Source organism: Blastomyces gilchristii (genome assembly GCF_000003855.2).
Source record: "Blastomyces gilchristii SLH14081 genomic scaffold supercont1.15, whole genome shotgun sequence".
Taxonomy (NCBI): Eukaryota; Fungi; Ascomycota; class Eurotiomycetes; order Onygenales; family Ajellomycetaceae; genus Blastomyces; species Blastomyces gilchristii.
In genome coordinates this window covers 415720-435762 of record NW_003101668.1, presented here as the reverse complement: position 1 = coordinate 435762, position 20043 = coordinate 415720, and the positions used below count along the sequence as shown (strand labels likewise).

Sequence of the window (20043 nt, the reverse complement as noted above, 5' to 3'; positions counted from 1 at the left end):
GCTCCAGAGCAACTTTCTAGCTAGCGCTAGATAGTTGCCCGCTCTGCGAGACACAGACTCCTGCGCGTCTAGTAGCAGCGGGCCACGGGGCGAGTGGGTGATTGGATGGGCAGCAGGATTGAAAATGGTCGGCCATAGGGTACGCGACCATGTAACCGATTCTTCCTCTGTGGTTGGTGGGGAGAGGGGTATACGAATTGATTGGACTTCGATAGGTGATATCGGCGCTGGTACTGACGCTGCAGCATCCGGAGCAGATGAAGCGTCTGAGGACGCTGAGATGGGCGCATATGGTGCCAGGAGTGTTTCCAAGAGGGAAAGCTCAGGTAATGGAGGTGGGATGAGGATGTAGATAGTTTGCGAGCTCTTGGATGCCGCAACTACCTCCCCCTCTACTGCTGCTGCGGAATCCCTTTTCAGGTGCTCCGGTAGAAATTCCGGCTTCACGAAGCGGCGCAAATGCGTGAGAGATAATGATGGGTCCTTGGGGGACTTGGACTCCAATAACCTAAGTTTTAGCTGTTAGCCTGAAGACTCGTGTGGATGGGTGGTATCTTTGTTTTCCTGACCCCTCCCTTAACCACAACCCGGATCTATAGAAGGTCGGGGATGGCGGAGAGTAAATACAAACTTCAACACTTTGCTCGCCGACTTGATATTTATTTCCGCAACATAGGCTTCGACTGTTTGTTTTATATAATTGTGCAAATTTTCTCTCAGCAATTTGTTCTTTTGACTTTCTATTTCCTTGTCCCTTATCCGACATGTTTTTTCTTGCGGATTCCTCCTATGTCTCTTAGCCGGGGAAAATTAAGGAATAAAATTTCTCACCAGTATCCTTCCCCGAACGAGTCTCTTGCACTGTCTTTAATAACGAGACCTGGCCCCGTAGCGGCTGGATATCTTTAAACGGATTGAGTATCTCCATTTTTGTGAGGATTTGTTTTATATATTCTCAAGGCTAGACTTCTTTGGTGCGGACGTTTCCAGGCGCTTTTCTTGCTTGTTCGGTTTGGGTGAGTGTTATCGGTGGAAAATATTTATAATTGATAGGATGAACTTGTCAAGACATCCGCCGGGTACTCCATATTTCTAGCAAAGGGGGAGGATTCGCTAAATCCTAGATTGGCCCAGTCTTCTACCTTTTTTGCTTCCTGACCCCTATATAAATTTAGGATGAAGTCACTTTGCCCTAAAAATCATCATCACGTGATCTCCAATTAGGGGTCCATCGATTGGCGGCGATATATAAAAGGTTGTGATTATCTCAAGAGGTAATAGGTACTATGGCACTGCCCTGTATAGAGAGTCAAGATGGAGAATATAGAGTGGAAATAATTTATTGAGATCTTTCTTTGTTCTCTTTTTTAAATACACATGAAACAAAGTCACGCAACTCTATCGCGTTACTCCAACCAACTGACCAATCTCTCCCAACCGATGTCGTGGGAGGGAGAGTGAGGTAAATCAAAGGGGAAATATTAACCAAAACTCATAAAGAAAAATGCAAATCCAAACAGGAACGTAACGCCATACTGAAGAACAATGAAAGCCTATATACTGTTCCATATCCCCACCGTTTTGAAAATGCGCTTTCCGTGCAAGGCACACCTCCTCTAATAACAAGTCCAAGGTAAAACACAGAAAAAGCATGGACTGGGTGGATGAAGAACAAGAAAAATTATTCATCAACATAAAAAATTAATTGAAACGAAAAATAGGCATAGAAATAGGAAAAAATAAAAATAAAAATAAAAACAAAAAATAAAAAATAAAAAATAAAAAATAGTTAAACCGAGACACACATTGTATATATATACATATATAAATACTCGATATATGTGCGCTTCGTCACATCTACAACCAAACAATCGTAGAGAGAGAACAGCATTACGCTCGGGAGTCTAGATAAATCGACATTCGTTCAAGGAGATATGTTGGCCATAGTTTTTTGAATTCTTCGTCCCATCGGTGCAGGTGTTAGCGATTAACGATAAGGACCAAACAAGGGTTGAAACAACTGGATGGGAAATAGAAGTGTGGTGGTTTTAAGCGGGATAGGGTAAACTAGAAATAGCTGTACTTCAGATCCCTACTCTGTTTTGGGAGTCGCATTAATCGTCGTAGAGGCTTTTCCTCCATTTCGCGCAATCGATGTAGATGAGGTAGCAGTCTCTTTCGTCGATGTAGACAGGGTGTCAATATGGTCTTCCGGCTGTATCACATACTCGTCACATCGCTCGACGAGGCGCTGATAATAATCCACCAGGACCTCAGGCTGAGGCACGATACGCCACTCAACCCGCCAGAGAAATTCCAGTTCTAATAGCGCCAGTTCAGCGACGCTGATTCCACCAACTCTGGCATAGGTCTTGTTTGTCCAAAAGCTGTCGCTGAGACCCTTGCTAGCCACGGTAGCGCTGCTGATCAAAAATCGATGTACCGTGAGGCTCGAGACTGTAAATGCAGGGTAAAGAGCACATAGTCGGTCGATATAATACACCATACTTAAAAGGATAGGAGGGGAAAGGGTGGCATGTGTTGTTAGACGTTGGAGGTAGTCGTGAACCGAGATTCGGGGAGGACTGCGCGAATGGAACCGTGTGAGGCGACCATCGCGAAGGGGTATTTGGTCGTTAAAACGGATAAGTTCCATTAACATGCTGGAGATCAGGAAGACGAGATCACGGGGATTCGTTTCTTCATAACGGCGTGGAAGGACTTTCGCAGCGGGTTTTTCGGGCCGTAGTCGTTTACACAGAGATTCGGCTGGGCTGTCAGGGTCAATTGATAGTGGGTTGTCGCCATCCGTGGGCAAAAGACTGGAAGTATCAGGAGTGTTGCGTTTCGATCCTACGAGAGTCGATGACATTTGCGAATCGGCCTGTGACTGTCGGCTTTCCTGGCTTTGCTGCGAAGCAGCAAGTTCAGAGGTGGCATTGGTGGAATCTGGAATTATCGTCTCACTAGTAGTCGCGGAGGCAGACTGTATCAGCTTGTTTTTTGCTGGGGTAGCCGGGCGAGAATATTGAGTTCCCGCATCTACAGTCTGCCTTCGAAAAGCTGATCGTATTTCCTCGACGCCCGAACTGCTGTGAGAATCAGACGAGCGTCGCCCGGGCCGTGAGGCTCTGGGAGAATGAGGCGGGTTGGAATGGGCTATTAAAGGGGAAGCCGCGGTTGTTTGGTCATTACTATGATTATTATTATTATTATTATTATTATTATTCCTGCTGGCGGTGGCGGTTGGATTGTAGTAATGCGGGCGGCCGGGAAAGGCATTGACGGGAGAACGGGTGGAATCAGAGCGCAGAAGCGCTGCCGACGTGGGAGATGACGCTATCATGTCCTTTGCTCACAGATCTCGACCAGGACGGGAGCACGTGGGCGCACGCTGCGGGAAGTGTGGGCAGGAAAGGCGGGAGTAGTCTGGGGAATATTGGAGGCCCTGCCACTTTTAAATGGAGACAGCGCCAGGGACCCGGTCCTTGTCCTAGCCGGATCAACAGTCGCAGCAGCAGCAGCAGCGACAGCAGCGACGGCAGAAACCGTAGCAGGAAGAATGGGAGCGGAAAGCGAAGAGGGAGAAGCCAATAAGCCAGAGCTTTCCAACACAGCAGACGACCCGCAACGGCGCATCTTGCTCTATGGAGACGGGGTGACACAAACTGCCAGGCTCGGGATTGCAAAAGTCTCTTATCGAACCAGCCGCTCACTCGGGCATATTGCTGGCGGTTGAATGGGGGCGTGCGCACAATTCTTCAGACGTCTCCTCTGGCTTCGTGGGCGTGCGTGGGGGAGACTATCGCGAACGCACATCCAGGTTTATTGGAGAGGTTGTGATTGGGGCAAACCAATGGATGACATAAGAACTGACTAAGATGCTCAAGGCATTGTGCCCCCCCCAAGGTCCGCGCTCCCATTGGTTGGATGAGGAGAGAAAATCTTCCAAGGTTTCGGCCATGGTTTAGCCACGTGATTAAAATCCAACCCTGTCGGGCAATATCCGGGTGACTGAGCTCTTTTGCCCCAAGTGCCTACAATATCAAGCGCATCACATGATATTTAACTTGCTGACTAATATCTTATATAAGCGTCGCATCATGTCATCGCAGGACGGAACTATCAAGAAATGGAGAATGGAGACAACCGGACATCTATAGAAAGAGACACAATGCAACATCCGACGCCAACACTCCAACCCATTCATATGCACACCTAATTAGCTTCCTCGTTGTGTGACATTATTTCATTTTCAATCTTCAAGTTCACTTGCTTGAAAGTACTGTACATGCTTATATATGGCAAATACCTCGGCGCTTCGTATTAGTTAAGCATTCTCAATCCGCTCGGTTGAAGCTCCGGTTAGTTCAATTTACAATCCTCCACTGGCTCCCATCAATCATCCAGCACCAGGTGTTGTTTGTCTGGCCAAGTCATCTTGCAGAACAGTCCTCCTTGCTGACTTGATACGTAAGAAAGATCAAATATCTCCCAAATCTCCACCCTCGTCTCCAACACTCCAACTCTTGCCATAACCCGGCGTTTCCTCTGTCTCCTCCTCACTCCGAAGCCTGGAACTCAGCATCCATTTCCCAACGAATTTCATAGTCGCAGATCCATATTTCCAGAATGACGAGGGCGGCTGCTCCTCATATTATCTCTGATATCCAAAATCCTGAGTCGACTGCTTCACGGATTGCGGCTCTGCGGCTGTTGAAAAATGATATAATTGGGCATGATCAAAGAAAGGAAGCTTGGGTTGGACGGGGCATCGTTCCATTATTATCACAAATCCTAGCGGGCCGCAGGGGTACAGGAAAGAAGTCTATCGTTGGAGAGGTTAATGGACATGCTAAACAACAATACTTAGCCGGGCGAAGGAGCGGTAGGTCGGAGGAGGATGAGGCCTGCTTACAAGCTATTATAATCATTGGCAGCTTAGCTCAAGGTACGCAGTTTCTCGCCCCGCTTGCCGTTTTCTGTTTACGCTGTTCGTTTCGAAGAAGAATGTGTTTGCAGTGAAACCTCATGTCCCCTAAAGTGAGTTCTAGGAATCTAATGTCGGTGGAATAGGGGGCCCACCGTTCATATCTCCCATTGCTGCGGGTGACATTTTTCCCTTACTACTGTCAATATTGTCCTCACAAGCACAAGACTGCGACCCATCACTTTCCCTTGCGGTGCTTGAGACTCTGAATACAATCGCCGGTAAATTTCCGCTATATCAGCAACAAAGCTTGTCGCATGCGAAGCAACTATCTTCAATCCTTTACTCTCGGCACCATGTCGAAACTCTTCGTAGACTAATAATCAGCTCGACATCGACCTCCTCATCTTCTAGCCAGCTGTCTGTTGCCCTTGCTGCAAATTTAATCGCAGAGACATGTGTCGAAGAAAGCCACAAGGCTGTGCTGGCGGAGTCTGGCGTTCTGGATGCACTAGCTTTCAAACTCTCTACCTTTGTGGTCGCACAGGGATTTGTGCTTCCTGGCGCGGAAAATAATACTATGGATCCGGGCACTTTGAAGACCCTGCCTCCTGCTGCACCACCGAATGCGCAACTAGCTCCTATTCTCCGAGCCATTACCGTAATAGTCCAAAATTCAAAGTCTCGCGCAGAGCACTTTATCTCATCTCCAGCGGTGGTAACTGTGTTTCCCAAACAGATCCCCGAATTTTCACCTAATGATATCAAGAAGTCGCCATGGGGAGCAACGTATTTCTCGGGGTTCGCCGTTCCTCGCCATAGTGCCACGAACCCAATCGACGCAATTCTCCCCTCTGTCCCAGTCTCACAATCTAAGAACTCAAATTTTCCACCGCTCGGTTCCCATACCTCATTTGGGAGACAAGGCAATTTCTTTAGTCCGCCCCTTTCGTTTTCCGAGACGTCTGCGTCAGATGAGGAGGAAAGCGCCCTCATATCATGGTTGTTCACTGTTATCCTGGCGGAATCGGGTCTGACTCGTCTCGCGGCGGCGATGCTGGCAACAACTCTCTTCCGATTAGGATTAGCGAAGAAGCATCGAGTACCAATGTTCGGTTACCTGTTGATCCCACTCCTTATTCGCGTATTTGAGAAAGATTATGAAGCTTCTGAAGATGTCGGTGTTCATGAAAACGGGCTGATATCGACTACTCTACGAGCCAAGGAACAAGCTCCAGCTATTCTTGCGTCTCTGGTTATGGATAGTCGTGAACTCCAAAAGTATGCAGCCGAAGGCGAGGCGATACCGAAGCTTTCACAGATGCTAAAGGAGTCCTTTAACGCAATTGCGGAGACTGGGAAGCCTATGTGGAATGCAGATAAACAATCCGCCGCATCCGAACCCACTCAACCAGAACTGTGTCTTGGACCTCGCGGTTGTTCTCCCATGGTACACCACAAAATGAAAGTTCGCGAGGTAGTTCTCAGAGCCCTGGCTGCTTTATCCCTTTTTAAGGAAGATTACCGAAGAATGATCTGTGACAATGGCGTCGTGCCATACATTATCGATGCTATGAAGCCATATGAAGACGAGTCTATCGACGCCCTCGATGGCAACCCACCTTCAACGCTACTTGCAGCCTGTTCAGCTGCAAGATCCCTAACGCGATCCGTGAGCGCACTGAGAACGAACTTGATCGACGCTGGTGTGGCTACTCCAATGTTTACACTGATCAAATATCGGGATATTGCCGTACAGATTGCCGCAACGTCCGTGGTGTGTAATTTGGCAATGGACTTTAGCCCCATGAAAGATGTATGCCAAATTCCTTTATTTCCTTTAGCCTTGTTCTTTCATTCATTCTCTATATAAATTATGTAGAGGACTTATTTTCTCTTCTTTCTGCTCGCTTTGTCTGCTGCCTGGTCGTCTTAACGCTAACCACGATGCATGTTATAGGCCATTATCGGAGCGAACATGATACCCATACTTTGCGAACATTCACACTCATCCAATACTAACCTACGACTAGAATCTATTTGGGCGTTGAAGCATATTGCTTACAACTCCACAAACGACATTAAAATGAAGATAGTTGAAGAACTTGAACCTGGGTGGTTAAAGCAGGTCATTTGCCACGATCCTAGCGACCCCCCAATCCGGCGGAAAGTAGATGACGTGGGCGGTACGTTGTCTCTTGGAATGGGAACTCCAAACTCTGCTGGAGGACGAGTCGACATTCTCAATCCTATGGAGGGGGCTGAAGGCGAAACGGCACCATCCCATGATGGAGACCATAAAATGACAGACACCGTTATGCCACCCAAACCAACGGGCCTTGACGTTTCTCTCATTGACCATTCCAGGCGGCGGAAGCTGGCTGTTAGCGGCGACATTGACCAAACAAAACAAGCTCGACGGGATGATCTGCAGGTACAAGAACAGACGCTTGACTTACTCCGAAATCTGATCTGCGGTGTAGGAGCACCAGAGATGATAGATTATCTTTTCCAGGAAGTGGGCCAGAACGACCTCTTCAACATTCTTGCAGACAAGTTGCGCCCAAAACCGCTCTTCAACCATGGCGGCCGCAAAGATTCCGCGTCTTCTTCATCCAAGTCCATTCCCGTGCCAACAGAGATTCTCTGCTCAGTTACGTATATCATGATTCATATCGCTGCTGGTCTCTCTCGGCATCGGCAACTATTGATTCAGCACCCTACATTACTAAAACTCATGATGCCTCTGTTCAACAACCCGGACAAACAAGTGCGGGTGAACTGCGTGTGGGTAGTTATCAATTTGACAATTGCCGATGACCAGATGGATCACAACGGCTGTCGCGAGCGGGCAATAAAACTCAAGGGTCTGGGCGTGATGGACAAGCTCCTAAGTTTGGAGGACGATCCCGAATCAGATGTGAAAGAGCGGACCAAAACTGCTTTAACTTTAATGCGTGCTTTGCTTCAGTGACATCATCAGAAGCATTCACGAAATTATATAATGGAAGCGGGAGCGATTGTTGTTTTTGTGTGTTATTTTTAAACTGGTAACTCAATTGATCGGCTTTTTTTCGTGTCATTTTTGCATGTCGAAAAACTTCGTTCTATTTTTAAGTAGCTTTTTGGCCCACGCCTCCTTTCCCTCTTCCTTCCACCTATTTCGCTCCTCCCTTACACCTATTCCATGACATTATTCTTCTATTTTCTGAAAACCTATGTAGGGTGACTCCCATAGCCTGCGATGAAAAATTTCCTTTCCGTATCCAATTTTATAGCGAGACGACCTTTTTTTCACGGCAGGGAGCCCTTTTCTTCCTCCTTATCCATCACCTTAGATACTCTTCGCCAGAACGAATCCCTCCTTCTCTCCGCGTTAATCTTCAGGAAATCCCATTCATTGCTCTATCCGAACATCATTATTCTGCTCAACTTCTTTCTTTCTTTCTTTCTTTCTTTCTTTCTTTTTTTGGTTGTATACATGTATACACCTAGTTCCATAAATAGGGCAGAAAGTTCGGGGAGACAACAGAGAGAAAGAAATAATATCAAAAAATCGCGGATAAAGAAAAACAGAAAAAAAAAAAATCCGAAAAGTTGACGCAGCGCGTGAGCAAGGGAGACGAATGCCAGCGGCGCACTAAGTTCTTCCAACAAGGTATATTGTAATTCTTCATTGTTATGCTTTAAAAATATTAACAAGGGGCGAATCACGGATTGGCGTATAGCTCCTTACTGTCTTCCATTTCTCTTCTCCTAAAAAATTACTGTAACTATTAAACATGTCGGGTGAATGCCCGTTTCTAGGTGGCGTAACAGTTTCCAGAGCTCGTAGCTACATTTATCATTTTATTTCCCACCCTACCATTTATTACAGATCGAGCAATTAACTACTGTACCTAGGGTAAGTTGTTGAACTCCCGAGGTTGAATCCCGGCTGTGTTTCTTTCATCTGTTGTTCTGGTTACTTGGTTATACTCCAGAGAACTTTTTCATTCCCGTTCTGAAAATTGCGTCCAGTGGGATAGTAATAGGTAGTAAATTTGGATACGAACTCGTCCTTTCACTCCCGTCACTATATACACAAACAACCTCTCCCCGTGAGTGTTAGTTTATGCCTGGTCTCTCATATCTCACGGAAACCAGCATGTTGAATCAAATGCGAGAAGTAGTGAAACCGGCCGTCCTAGAGTCAAACAAACACGATAAAGGGGGAGAAAAAACTATTAACATAACTTTCCTAAACAAATTTTATTTCCAGAGAAAAAGCGACGAAGAAGCAAAAAAGAGGGGGAAAAAAATTCACCGGGCCCAGTCCTGCGTCGCCAAATTCTCATAATACACCTTCTCACTCATCGTATTCTTAAAACTATCCCTCTCCCTAAGCGCTTTCTCCCACTTCCACCACCGAGCCCAAACGCTCTCATCCTCCCCCGCCTTCCCCTCCGCAGGAATCCCAGTCCCACCCTCAATGAACTTCTCAATCAAAAAGAACCTAGCCACCCACGGCGCCAGCGCAATATCCGGCAACCCAATCTCCTTGCCAAGGAAATAGGGGCCCTCGGGATCCATCGCGCTGGTAAATTCCTTAATGGCTTTGAGGAACTCTGCGCGCGCTGCGTCCCGCTCCTCCTGGTTCTTCGCATACTGGATCTTGCGTTGGGAGGGCGTGATGCGGGCGCCGACGAAGTCGATCCAGATGCGGGCGCGGGCGCGCTCGAATGGGTCCTTGGGTAGGAGATGTGGGGTGTGGTCTGGGTAGGCCTCTTCGAGGTATTCGTTGATGATGTTGGATTCGTAGAGAGGTTTTGTGCCCTGGTTGTTGGGGAGGGGGGCGGCGATGGTTGGGACGAGGCCCTTTGGGTTCAAAGCGAGCAAGGAGGGGGATTTGTCGTATGGGTTTATTTCGATGTATTGGTATGGGATCTTCTTCTCTTCGAGGGCGAGCCAGGTGCGTTGGACTAGTTTTTTTAAGTTAGTTGTTTATTTTCTTGGATAGGGATTGCTATGATATTTTTTGGTGATTTCGAGAGGTCTTTTCCGTACCATATCTAGACATTTAGGTTAGCATATTGATTTAGACTAGAATGAAAACAATATGGGGAAACATACGGGCAAAACCAGCCAGCGTATAGCTTCAAGGGCTGCTCAGCCGCACGTTTGCCCGCAAGAATTTTGGCAGCACCGGTTGCAACCGGATGGCGAACGATTTGGGTCATGGCTGTGAGGTTGGATTGGAGTGTCTGAAGCAGGATCGTCGAAATTAACACACAAAGTAGACGAATTGAATATATGAGGGAGATTATCGAAGCCAGAAGGAAGGATATCGACGATATATATAAATGTTTACAGAGTTATATATATGGGTAGCATACATGCAATGAGGGGTCAAGGTGGGGAGTGCAGTGGTACGGTACTCCAGCAAATGGGCGCATTGTCTTCGTATAACTTAAAACAATCCCATTTTGAATTTGAAATCAATACCGACTAGCAGCAGCCAAATTATGATGCAATCCAAGCCGCCCTCGTATTGACGGGCTTTGGCGGGGACTCGGCAGTGCGACGCGATTGCCGAACCCTGGGCGGATTTGTCACCAGCGCCAGGCCCAGACTCCGGCAATCGCCCTCATTGCCGGATTATTGTTCATGGGATTATACTACAACCTGCTACGCCACTCGCACTACATCTCATCTCCTACTTGCATCCATAGCTAGCCTAGCATGCAGATGCCATGTGGATGATAAAAATTCGTTTTCGGATGGTAGGTGTATTTTACGTGAAGACAAGGCTAGATGAATTGGCTGCAAAAAAAAGCTGCTAAAACACTACAACTGCAATCTTCTACGCATGTTTTCTGTGTTCATCACTTGGCTGTTATTAGGTGACTGACAAAGAGCAACTCTAGGTCATTTAGATTGCCGGTATATTCCCTATGTTCGGTATTTGGTTTCCCGGATGCGCTCTCCGTTTTGGTGGTCCAGCGATTCGAATATATTAACTACTCTCTGGCGATGTGCTGGCTATCCATGTCAACGCTCTTGTGATCCTTCCGAAGCTTCCTCTCTATCATCCCTGCTGAGGATGAGGCACACTATGGCTCGAGGTAGGCGAGGAGGAAAATATCTTACCCAAGAAGACAACATCCAGCGTGGCATAACAGGCTCCGGCTAGAATGACGAATCCAAATACGCGTACTTAAAATGGCGCATCTTGAGGAGCTGGACATAATGAACCCCCGCAGATTTGATATCATTTGGACGAGAATCATAAGTGTAATACTGCGCAAAGTTGTCGTGTGGAAAAGTCACTGACAATCCAAAAGGTATGTTCAGAGTTATATTTGTGAGATCCCTGCGGTTCAGAAACAGAGGAAGATTATCTGAGTACATTTTGTAGGATTAGCAACACATTCATTTACCAGCGGTTTAACTCCCTCTCGGAGCCAGCCATTTGGATACAAAACAACCAGACACAGTGCAAAACTTTTATTTGCAGAACTCCGCTGAAAGAAAAGAAGGCCGACATATACCAATACAGTCACTCAAATGCATAAACTGAGCTGCGTAAATGATGGGCAAGCAACTTCCAAGGTGTGTGGCATTCCATTATTTTGGGAAAGTGATTATAGAGCCCGTAAGATACTCTCTTTGCATCAGCGAGCGCTGTTCTTTATCCTTCTCTAGCATCTAGCCCCTTCTTCTCCTATCCTCACCCAGCTGGTCTCAAGCAGTGGGACCAACCAGGAGTTGAGAGATGAAGGATCCTTAGCACGTCATAGAGATGAAATGTTTCCCTTTGTATCTTTGCGCTTAGTTTGTCATGGAGAATGTAGCGGATATCATCTTTGTTGCTAGATGAAGACGGCGTGTTAGTGACAAAGACGAAGAAGAAGAAGAAGAGGAGGAGGAGGAGGAGGAGGAAAAAGAAACGAGATGTAAGAAAGCGCTGGAACCTTCACAAACAACCTTATGCTGTATGTCAAGTGCAGCTGCGACGTTTCCCATTTGAAATAGTCCCATAGTCTCACTTGCTTTTAAGATCGCTTTCTTTCCTCCTGGTACCGAAAATCATTCTTCAGGCCTATTCATCATTCTCTCTTCATCTTTAGGTTAGCAAGGAACGCTGCTTCACCTTGAACTGGACATATTCAGTACGGAAACCCTCCAGTTCAATTCACATGCTTGCATTGCACGCCCTGGATACCTGCCCAAATCTATCTACTTCGTCTCCTACCAAACGCTCTCTACTCCCGCTCCCTAACCTCGCAGCTTAGGGTCTCGTCCCACTGCGCAAGATGTTCCAATGCGCTACGTGCGGGATCCGCCTGCAATTTCACCAAAATTATCTTCATCATATCCAGAAAGGCCAAATGTTGCAGTGTGTCAACTGCAATGAGACCTTCGATAGCCTGTGCGCTGTGAGAAGTCATCGACGACTCGTTCACCCTAGGTAAAAAGCACAAGTCTAGAAACTAAAACTAGCTTGGTCCCTGAGAGATAGGAGTATCACTGACATGATAAAATCTGTACATGGACAGGCAATTCGAAGAAAGTCGGAGCATGGTACAGGATGCCGACACTGCCGTAGGATTATGCCCTCGTCAAGAGAATTCCAACAGCACTGGCGATTCCGCGCACAACAACATGGGCAACGAGAATATCCCTCCACACTCCAGCGGAATTACCCCTATAACTGTCGAGACAACTAGCAACGAGGACAGCGAGAGCAAGACAGAGAGTGGCTACCAACCAGTGTACAGTCCTCGAGGTCGTAATTTTAGTATGCCAGTTCTGAAGCCCGATCAGCCGGAGATCAAAAATGGGGGAGATTTGATAGATCTCAGTGAGCAAGATAAGAAGCCTAGTGACTTAGACATAGCAGTCGAAGCTTTGATACAATCAATTAGGAAACGAACTCAACAAGGGGAACGACACTCTCTCTTGAATCCAACTAAAAACTCTATGCCGTCCACTTCGCCTTCTACAATCCCACACCAAGTCAAGAACAATAACGGGCACAGTGATGTGAAATGTTCAGGGAGGATGCAAACAGCGCAACCTGAGATGGGCGTGAATAAAGAAAAAGCTCCGACTAACAGTGACGAAGCGTCACAAGATTCAAGCATTTCAACGCGGTTCTATACTCCGCAATCCGAAAATTCAGATCGAATTAAGCGGGCTAAGCATAGCGAGACGAAGCAATTAGACGGCCTAGCAATTGCAGAGCCCAAATATCTTTGTCAGTACCACCAGGCGCCAGAGCCAACGCAGCAAGAAATTCCTGGGGTGAGAATCGTCTGTTTCGAATGTGAGGCTACTTTCAACACAATTATTGGTCTCCAGCACCATCAAATCATGTACGAGCACAATTATTGCAAATTATGCTTAAGCTTCTTCAACGACCGCTCGCTCTTCCAACTCCATATCCAGCTGATGCACAACTTCCAATGTATAGAATGCCAATTGACCTATAAGAGCTGGGAAGAGAGAGGAGAGCATCAACGCCTGACAGGTCACGGGTATTGTAAAGATTGTGGCGGCTATTTCTTGGACCGGGAGAGTTATGCTAAGCACCCCAGTCTTCACAAATCTACAAAGTTTGCATGCCCCATCTGCAAGGCAAGTTTCGCGACCGAGGAAAGCCGGAACATGCACCAGAGTGCAACCAAACATGCGTATTGTGACGAATGTGGACGCTGCTTCCGGGACCAAGCGAGCCGGGCCAAACACGTTAATGTCCACAAAGCCGTCAACTTTGCCTGCCCTACCTGTGGAGCTGGATTCGTAACGGAAGAGTGCCGGGACGCCCATCAGCGAGAGCATAGTCATGGTGTCTGCTCACGATGTGATAAAGTATTTGCAGACAGGGCGAGCGAGAAAAGCCATACCGGCGTGGCCCATAAGCACAAATGCCCGGAGGCTGGCTGCAAACTTTCTTTCCCGACATCTGGTCTCCTGGAAACACATAAGGCAAAATCACATCACATTTGCATACTATGCGATCGTAAGTTCATGGATAGATTGGCGCTTTTAACCCATGAGAGAACTTCCGGCAAACATGCCAAAAAGGGCGCAGCCATCGCGTGATATCAAAGTGTTGAGCTAGGACTTTAAGAAAGGAGAGGCGGTTAAACACATAACAGGATTATCCTGTCAGGAAATTTGTTTCATGAAATGATCATCTTTCCTTGTACTTCTTTTCTTCTTCGTGGAGTCTAGGATGTAGCACATGAGAATGCCGGATATGTAGAGTGGGCTAATGGAGCGGGTCTAGAGGCGGGAGCAATTGAGGTTACGGGGGAAATAAATTGGAACAATAGTTAACAATCAAGCCACCAATGCTAAAAATAACCAAAACAGCTCATCCCGGTGTTCTTAATGCTATTTATGAGCTGACATGAAGTCAAGAAGTCAAGACGTTAAAGACGAGGCTCAACGCTGGTTGAACTGCGGTCCGGAGAAACCATTGATCCAGGGCCGGCATCGTGAGCTTTTTGTTCTTCATCCAGCGCAAGAAACTACAGGAATGACAAGATATATGTCGGTGACGGTGTTTTCTATAACAATATAAAAAATGGCGCCTGCGAGGAGTGAGTCCTCGCGCCAGGATGCAAATAATAATGTTCATCCACATATTCCTTCCCCCCCAGGGCCGCATCCCTCTTATATCCAGGTTGCGAAGCCATTTATCTTCGAACGGACTGTCCACGCATGTATAGCAGCCACTGGCGTCGACCAGCTCAGAGAGGACAACATTCGACTCCAGGGCGTTACCTGGATCGATAATGTCCGGAAAGCTCTTCATCTGTTTGTAGACTTCCTCTATGCATTCCATGGTTTTATTTTATTACATGTATATTTTAATATCAATTCGATCATTGACTGATATATCCCATACAGACCAGTCCGCACTTTCAACACTGCGGCCATTTATTATCATAAATTCAGGCTTGTGCACCCTGACAACGAGTACAACTACCTCGTATGTCTGATCCCTCATCTATTTTTACTTCTGTTTTTATTTTATTTTTGGCTTCTCATGCTTACTGTTGACCTGACAAAAGGATGCGGCGGCAGCAGCACTCTTTACTGCGTGTAAGATTGAGGACACTCTCAAGAAATCGCGTGATATCCTATGTTCAGCATACAATCTCAAGCTCCCACCAGCGGAACACCTATCTGCAGATGATCCAGTAGGTGCCCTTCTTCAGTAGCATCTCCCACTTTCCTCTGCTCTACTGACATGAGATTACGCCGCAGTTGTTTGAATCCCATTCACGCGGGATAATAGGCCTGGAGCGGCTTATGCTAGAGTCATCGGGGTTTGACTTTCGGAACCGCCACCCTCAAAAGTCACTTGTGAAACTGATAAAGCATTTTAATTTTGACAAGACCTCGAAAACATCGCGAGTCGCCTATGGCATGAGCCTTGATCTTTACCGGACCTTTGCTCCTCTCAAACAGACTTCAGCAACCATGGCCTTTGCTTGTCTTGAACTGGCCGGCCGACTTCTCAACGATCGGCACGAACGCGTTGAGTCCGGGAGGGTATATAGACTTTGGTTGACTTCCCGCGAAGAAATAATGGGTGAGTTTTGACTGAACTCCTTTGTCCTCACCTACTCTAGCAAAAAGAATAATCTCATTACACCGTTTCAATTCCGGCGCTAATATCACTCGATGCAGAGACAATGCTCGACTTGCTCGAACTCTACACCCACAACCGCAGCTCAACCTCCATCGGTCCTGATTTCCCCCTCGATCTCTTCCTCAACATCCGCATACCGCTCAATCAAGAGGCGGATTCCAAAAAGCTTCCCCGCTTCACTTACTGGGAATCCAAAAAGTCAAGCGCCAATGGGGTCAAAGCATCGAACGGGATGAAGTACAATGGTGATGGCCCCAAAAACGGACGCCTGCCCAACCCCCTAACTCCAATGGCCGCCCATGAATCACGAAGCAAGGCAGGTGAACGGGGTCGGGAAGGTACTCTTCGATTCATGCTCTATCCTGAACAGGTGAAGGCGGAACGGGAAACTGTGGCGCAATACTTCAAGGTGGAGATGGAGGAATATGAAGTGGACGAATAGGCTGGGCCGTTATCTCGACACGTCACAAACTCTGTGCACTATGCTTGAGATGGCATGATTCGTTGGCATGCGTAGCAACTCGCAAGTGCATCCATCCAGCCTTTGAGTGGGGAAAGGTTGAGAGCCATGAGTCTCTCAAGCGGTGCCTGGATGTATTATCAAACCACAGGACGATGATATTTCTCGCGCGGGGACATCACGTCATGGCCATGAGGCCATAGGCCATAGGCCATCGTATTCAACACCATCTCCATCACAAAGGCGTTCACATAGAGGAACATCACCCTTGACCTTTTACCTCGAAACCGCCACCTCAGCTACATAACTCTTTGAGCTGGACGGTCAATGATACCAGCGCGCGCTCCACTTTCTACTGACACCCCCAATCCAAAAGCGAATGGACACTGGGCGAAGCGAAAGTGCAGCTTGAACATGTATCACAACACATTGGATAAAAAACGCATCCCGCACAGCTTGAACAGACATACACCTTCAGGAAATTCTAGCCAGCACCCCACGTGGGATTATTCTATTACATTCTTATACCCTATTGCTTATACCCCCAGAAATGCACATCTTGTACATGTATGTACATTACATCTAACCATCCATCCACGAACTAGTTGACATATCAGAAGGGGAGAGGGGGGGGGAGACCACCGGGAGAATGACGAAGTTGAACTTGGGGTACTATATACCATTCATATACCAACTCCCACGTTGAGGGAACGCAGTAGAGAAGATGTCTAAAAACACGCTATTATTAATTACACTGATGAAAATATTCCGTCGGTACACAGGCACAAAACCACTCTCCCCTCCAAGCTATTAAAGTATGTACGAAGTTGCCGAGAGCCATTTTGCAATATCGAAAAATTAATCTCTTTCTTGCCTTGCGCAAAGTACAAAGTACGTAGGGGAGATCGAAAACGATAGAAAAATTACAACTTAATATTAAATCAATCATTTTCTGCTGCATGCCACTTTGCACACACTCTCTCTGACAAAAATTACATTCATGCAAATAAACAGTTATTTTAAAAAGGGTTAGAAATATGGAGGGAAAAATAAAAGTAAAAGGAAGAAAAAAGGGAAATTCATTTCTTGCTGTGCAACTCTCAACCCCATTCTCACCCCACCCACAGGAGGAAAGATACAAGAAAGTAGAAAGTTACGTTATTTGAAAATAAAATATAAACCTAGAAGAGAAAAGGCGTAAAAGAGAGAAGGAAAAAAGAAAGGAAATGCAAGGTTTAGGTAAAAGACGGAATGGAATGACATTTAGGAATGGCTATCCATGAAAATTAAAAAAGTGAGTTTATAATGTCATAGAATTAGAAAAAGTAATAGAAGAAGAGAGAAATAAGAAATAGAAATGAAAAGAATAAAATAAACTAATGAAAAGGGCACAATTCTGTTGATAGGTGCAGGCCCTTGCCTGCGCATGCATCAAGTCCCACGCTACTCTTCGAACAATCTCACTTAACACTATCAATAAATCAAACAAATCAAGAGAAATCCAAGCCTAGAAGGAGTTGTCGTTGACCTAAACCTGACCGCACCCGACGAAGCCGACAGGAAAAAAGAAAGAGAAAAGAGAAAGAAAAGGAATAAATTTATGCGACCGCGGAAAGAAACAACACAATATAAATGCAAATGCATCGGAAAAAAGAGAAAGAGTCCAGAGTTGGGTTTTCGTCATCACCAGAATGCAACGGCAAATAAGAATAAAAAGTAAACAGTGTTTATAACCAGTAGAGTGAAAAATAAACAAAATAGGGAATCAGCAACCGAGGAGGATAAAGTCTGCAAGGCAAGGACTTAAGAGTGTGAGGATAAATAATATCGTTTGACAAGATGGGGACTTGCTGGGGTTAAGGCGGGTGGGAGAGTTTGATCATCATCCGGAAGAGTGAGTAAGTGTTTGCAGTAGCTATGTAAATTATATATACTGTATATGGCGAATTATTATCGTTTTAGGCGGAAATCTGAGCTGAGGCATTCGAGCATCTAAGCAAAAAAGTCAACAGAGTCAGTAGCTGCATTAACAAGAACGTCACATACCCATCAGGAGAAAAAATGGGGGTTTTGGTGCGGGAAAAATCTTTTGTTTCTCTTGCTCACATTTTCAGAAACCTCGCCCTGATTATATAGGTACTTGCTCAAGCCCCGAATGACCTCTAGTTGCTGATCAACCGTCAAACCGTTAATGGACGCCTCGATAACATTCCCCACGCTGGCCTTATACACCGCAATAAAGCTATGGTAGTACATGTATGCGAAAAAGCCCATGATGAACTGGCAGTCCATGCGATCGGTGATGCCGCCATGGCCCGGGATCGATTCGCCAAAGTCCTTGACTTTAAAAGTACGTTTCAGTCCCGAGGCGAAAAAGCCGCCAAATGGAGCAATTAGGGATGCGAAGGTTGCGAAGACGAAGATGTGGATTTGCATGGGGGCGAAGTAGACGGTCTTGGGGGGCGAATGTGTCCAGGGTGTCCAGGTCGGCAGCTGATATGGCTGCGGCGTGAAGACGGGGTTCGGCGTGCATTCTAAACCAGTCAGGGCGTTCGAGCCTAAATCGTTGACGGGGCAAATGAAGTATTTATGTTTCATGAGCACATTGGTCATGCCGTAGCCGAATAGGATGGTACAGATCCACGCGCCAACGAAGCCTTCAACGGTCTTCTTGGGGGAGAGTTTAATGAGCTGCGTGCGGCCGAAGGTGATGCCGCAGACGTACGCAAAGATATCATTTGTAATGACAAGGGACACAGGAAGGAAGAACCAGATCATGCCTTCGAAGATGTTGTTCATGATAAAATGAGCCTGGACCACAATAAGGTAGAGAGCCATGTGTGTCCAGGCAAACTGAGTAAACTGGAATCTATAATGCCCCTTCTGGAGCGATCCCACAAAGAAAACAAAACCTGAGGAGCCACATAGATTAGCAACGGATCCAGCGTGCTCCATCCCTGCCAGTGTAACCGAGGAATAAACCAACCCATAACGTAGAGCATGAAGCTGAGGAAGCGATGGTGCGTCGCCAGGGGCAGCAGCACTTTATCGACCAGGAGGATGTGCTTGAAATAATATATTACGCTTTCTCCGTACAGAAAATACATGGTCGTGGCGAGGAAGTACCAATTGAGCGCCTTGGTGAACTTGAGGTTCTTGGCCTTGCTGGGGACGTTGGCAATGGCAATGACCTCTTTGAACGAAATGATCTGGACAACGGTGATGATGGCGATGAGATAGATGTGGCCGGAGAACATGGCAATGAAGAAGCCCGCGATCATAACAAACGTCCATATCGTTCGGGTTATGAAGGTCTGTTTCTTCTTCTCATACTCAGAGACGGCGGGACTCTCGGGCTTCTGCGACAGCCAAAGAACACGAACGGTAACGAGGTCAGCTATCAAAATATCCAAGGGCAAATTCAACAGCAGGAAATTCAAACGAGACACACCTCTTCCGAAGGCCTGTCATTCCCCCTCGAAGCGCCATTCTTGCCGGGGCTGGAGGGTTCTGATATGTCACTGAGGTCGGAGCTCTGCCTGGCGTCGGTGGTAGCGGCCCGATGCTGGAAGCGGACATTTCTTCGCGGCCTGCCCATCATGGCGGAATAGAATGGATAGGCCTAGAGATATCAAACGAGGCGTCTCGAGATCCCAGACGACCTTTGTAGCTGGAGAGCGGACAGATGCAACAGGGAGCAACGGGGTTGGTGGTTGGTGGTGGTGGGAGCAGGAATTTGGAGAAATGAAGCGGGTTGGGAGAGAGAGCTGGAGGGAACAACAATTTCCGCCGAGGATGACGGAGGAGGAAATGAGTTATTTAATAGAAGAAGATAAACTAGTTTGTGTTGGTAGATTGCTCTTCTTCTATTATTTGTTATTATTATTATTATTATTATTGTTGTTGTTGTTGCAAGTCAATAATGTCAGAATAAATATATTTACTTTTTCTTCCCGCTGCTGCTGAAATATTGATGTTTATTTATTTAACTATTTAGTTATGCTT

The 20043-nt window shown here is 46.6% G+C and overlaps 7 protein-coding genes across 11 annotated transcripts in view; 3 read left to right on the top strand and 4 right to left on the bottom strand.

Annotated features, from left to right (window-relative positions):
* The window catches only part of BDBG_06134 (uncharacterized protein), a gene marked incomplete at both ends in the record, with an annotated part of 1812 nt that extends 884 nt beyond the window's left edge, over nt 1-928 (bottom strand). Inside the window, 3 exons of the mRNA XM_002622908.1 lie at nt 14-508; nt 632-683; nt 832-928. Of these exons, the coding sequence (XP_002622954.1) occupies nt 14-508; nt 632-683; nt 832-928 (644 nt within the window). The remainder of the gene's footprint in view (nt 1-13; nt 509-631; nt 684-831) is intronic.
* A 401-nt stretch (nt 929-1329) lies between these two features.
* On the bottom strand, nt 1330-3897 carry BDBG_06133 (cyclin-dependent protein kinase regulator Pho80). Its single transcript, XM_002622907.2, has one exon. The coding sequence runs from the start codon at nt 3344-3346 to the stop codon at nt 2093-2095; it is 1254 nt and encodes a 417-aa protein (XP_002622953.1). The 5' UTR covers nt 3347-3897; the 3' UTR covers nt 1330-2092.
* A 156-nt stretch (nt 3898-4053) lies between these two features.
* Nucleotides 4054-9120, top strand: BDBG_06132 (armadillo repeat protein). Of its 3 annotated transcripts, XM_031722471.1 has the most exons (6): nt 4054-4364; nt 4483-4951; nt 5077-6746; nt 6891-8834; nt 8951-9036; nt 9103-9120. In XM_031722471.1, the coding sequence occupies exons 2-4, from the start codon at nt 4633-4635 to the stop codon at nt 7902-7904; spliced, it is 3003 nt and encodes a 1000-aa protein (XP_031579699.1). In that variant the 5' UTR covers nt 4054-4364; nt 4483-4632; the 3' UTR covers nt 7905-8834; nt 8951-9036; nt 9103-9120. The 3 variants fall into 3 exon arrangements, with proteins under 3 accessions (XP_031579699.1, XP_031579700.1, XP_002622952.1); XM_031722472.1 differs by lacking the exon at nt 9103-9120 and having other exon boundaries at nt 4479-4951; nt 8951-9026; XM_002622906.2 differs by lacking the exon at nt 9103-9120 and having other exon boundaries at nt 6891-9026.
* A 112-nt stretch (nt 9121-9232) lies between these two features.
* Nucleotides 9233-10149, bottom strand: BDBG_06131 (auxin-induced protein; the record flags this gene model as incomplete). Its single annotated transcript, XM_031722470.1, has 3 exons — nt 9233-9891; nt 9977-9981; nt 10043-10149. 3 exons carry the CDS (start codon nt 10147-10149, stop codon nt 9233-9235), a joined length of 771 nt encoding a protein of 256 aa, XP_031579698.1.
* A 463-nt stretch (nt 10150-10612) lies between these two features.
* Nucleotides 10613-14360, top strand: BDBG_06130 (zinc finger protein 497). 3 transcript variants are annotated; one of them, XM_031722469.1, is made up of 4 exons: nt 10613-11253; nt 11328-11521; nt 12040-12380; nt 12469-14360. In XM_031722469.1, the coding sequence occupies exons 3-4, from the start codon at nt 12226-12228 to the stop codon at nt 14015-14017; spliced, it is 1704 nt and encodes a 567-aa protein (XP_031579697.1). In that variant the 5' UTR covers nt 10613-11253; nt 11328-11521; nt 12040-12225; the 3' UTR covers nt 14018-14360. The 3 variants fall into 3 exon arrangements, with proteins under 3 accessions (XP_031579697.1, XP_031579696.1, XP_031579695.1); XM_031722468.1 differs by having other exon boundaries at nt 11328-11904; nt 11970-12380; XM_031722467.1 differs by having other exon boundaries at nt 11328-12380.
* An 84-nt stretch (nt 14361-14444) lies between these two features.
* BDBG_06129 (cyclin) lies at nt 14445-17378 on the top strand. Its single transcript, XM_031722466.1, has 5 exons — nt 14445-14737; nt 14831-14912; nt 14995-15123; nt 15191-15518; nt 15617-17378. Exons 1-5 carry the CDS (start codon nt 14505-14507, stop codon nt 16018-16020), a joined length of 1176 nt encoding a protein of 391 aa, XP_031579694.1. The 5' UTR covers nt 14445-14504; the 3' UTR covers nt 16021-17378.
* Nucleotides 16661-20018, bottom strand: BDBG_06128 (phosphatidate cytidylyltransferase). The gene is made up of 4 exons (XM_031722465.1): nt 19490-20018; nt 19025-19397; nt 18145-18950; nt 16661-18030 (listed from the first exon to the last, which is right to left on the bottom strand). Exons 1-4 carry the CDS (start codon nt 19637-19639, stop codon nt 17989-17991), a joined length of 1371 nt encoding a protein of 456 aa, XP_031579693.1. The 5' UTR covers nt 19640-20018; the 3' UTR covers nt 16661-17988.
* Between the last annotated feature and the right edge of the window lie 25 nt (nt 20019-20043).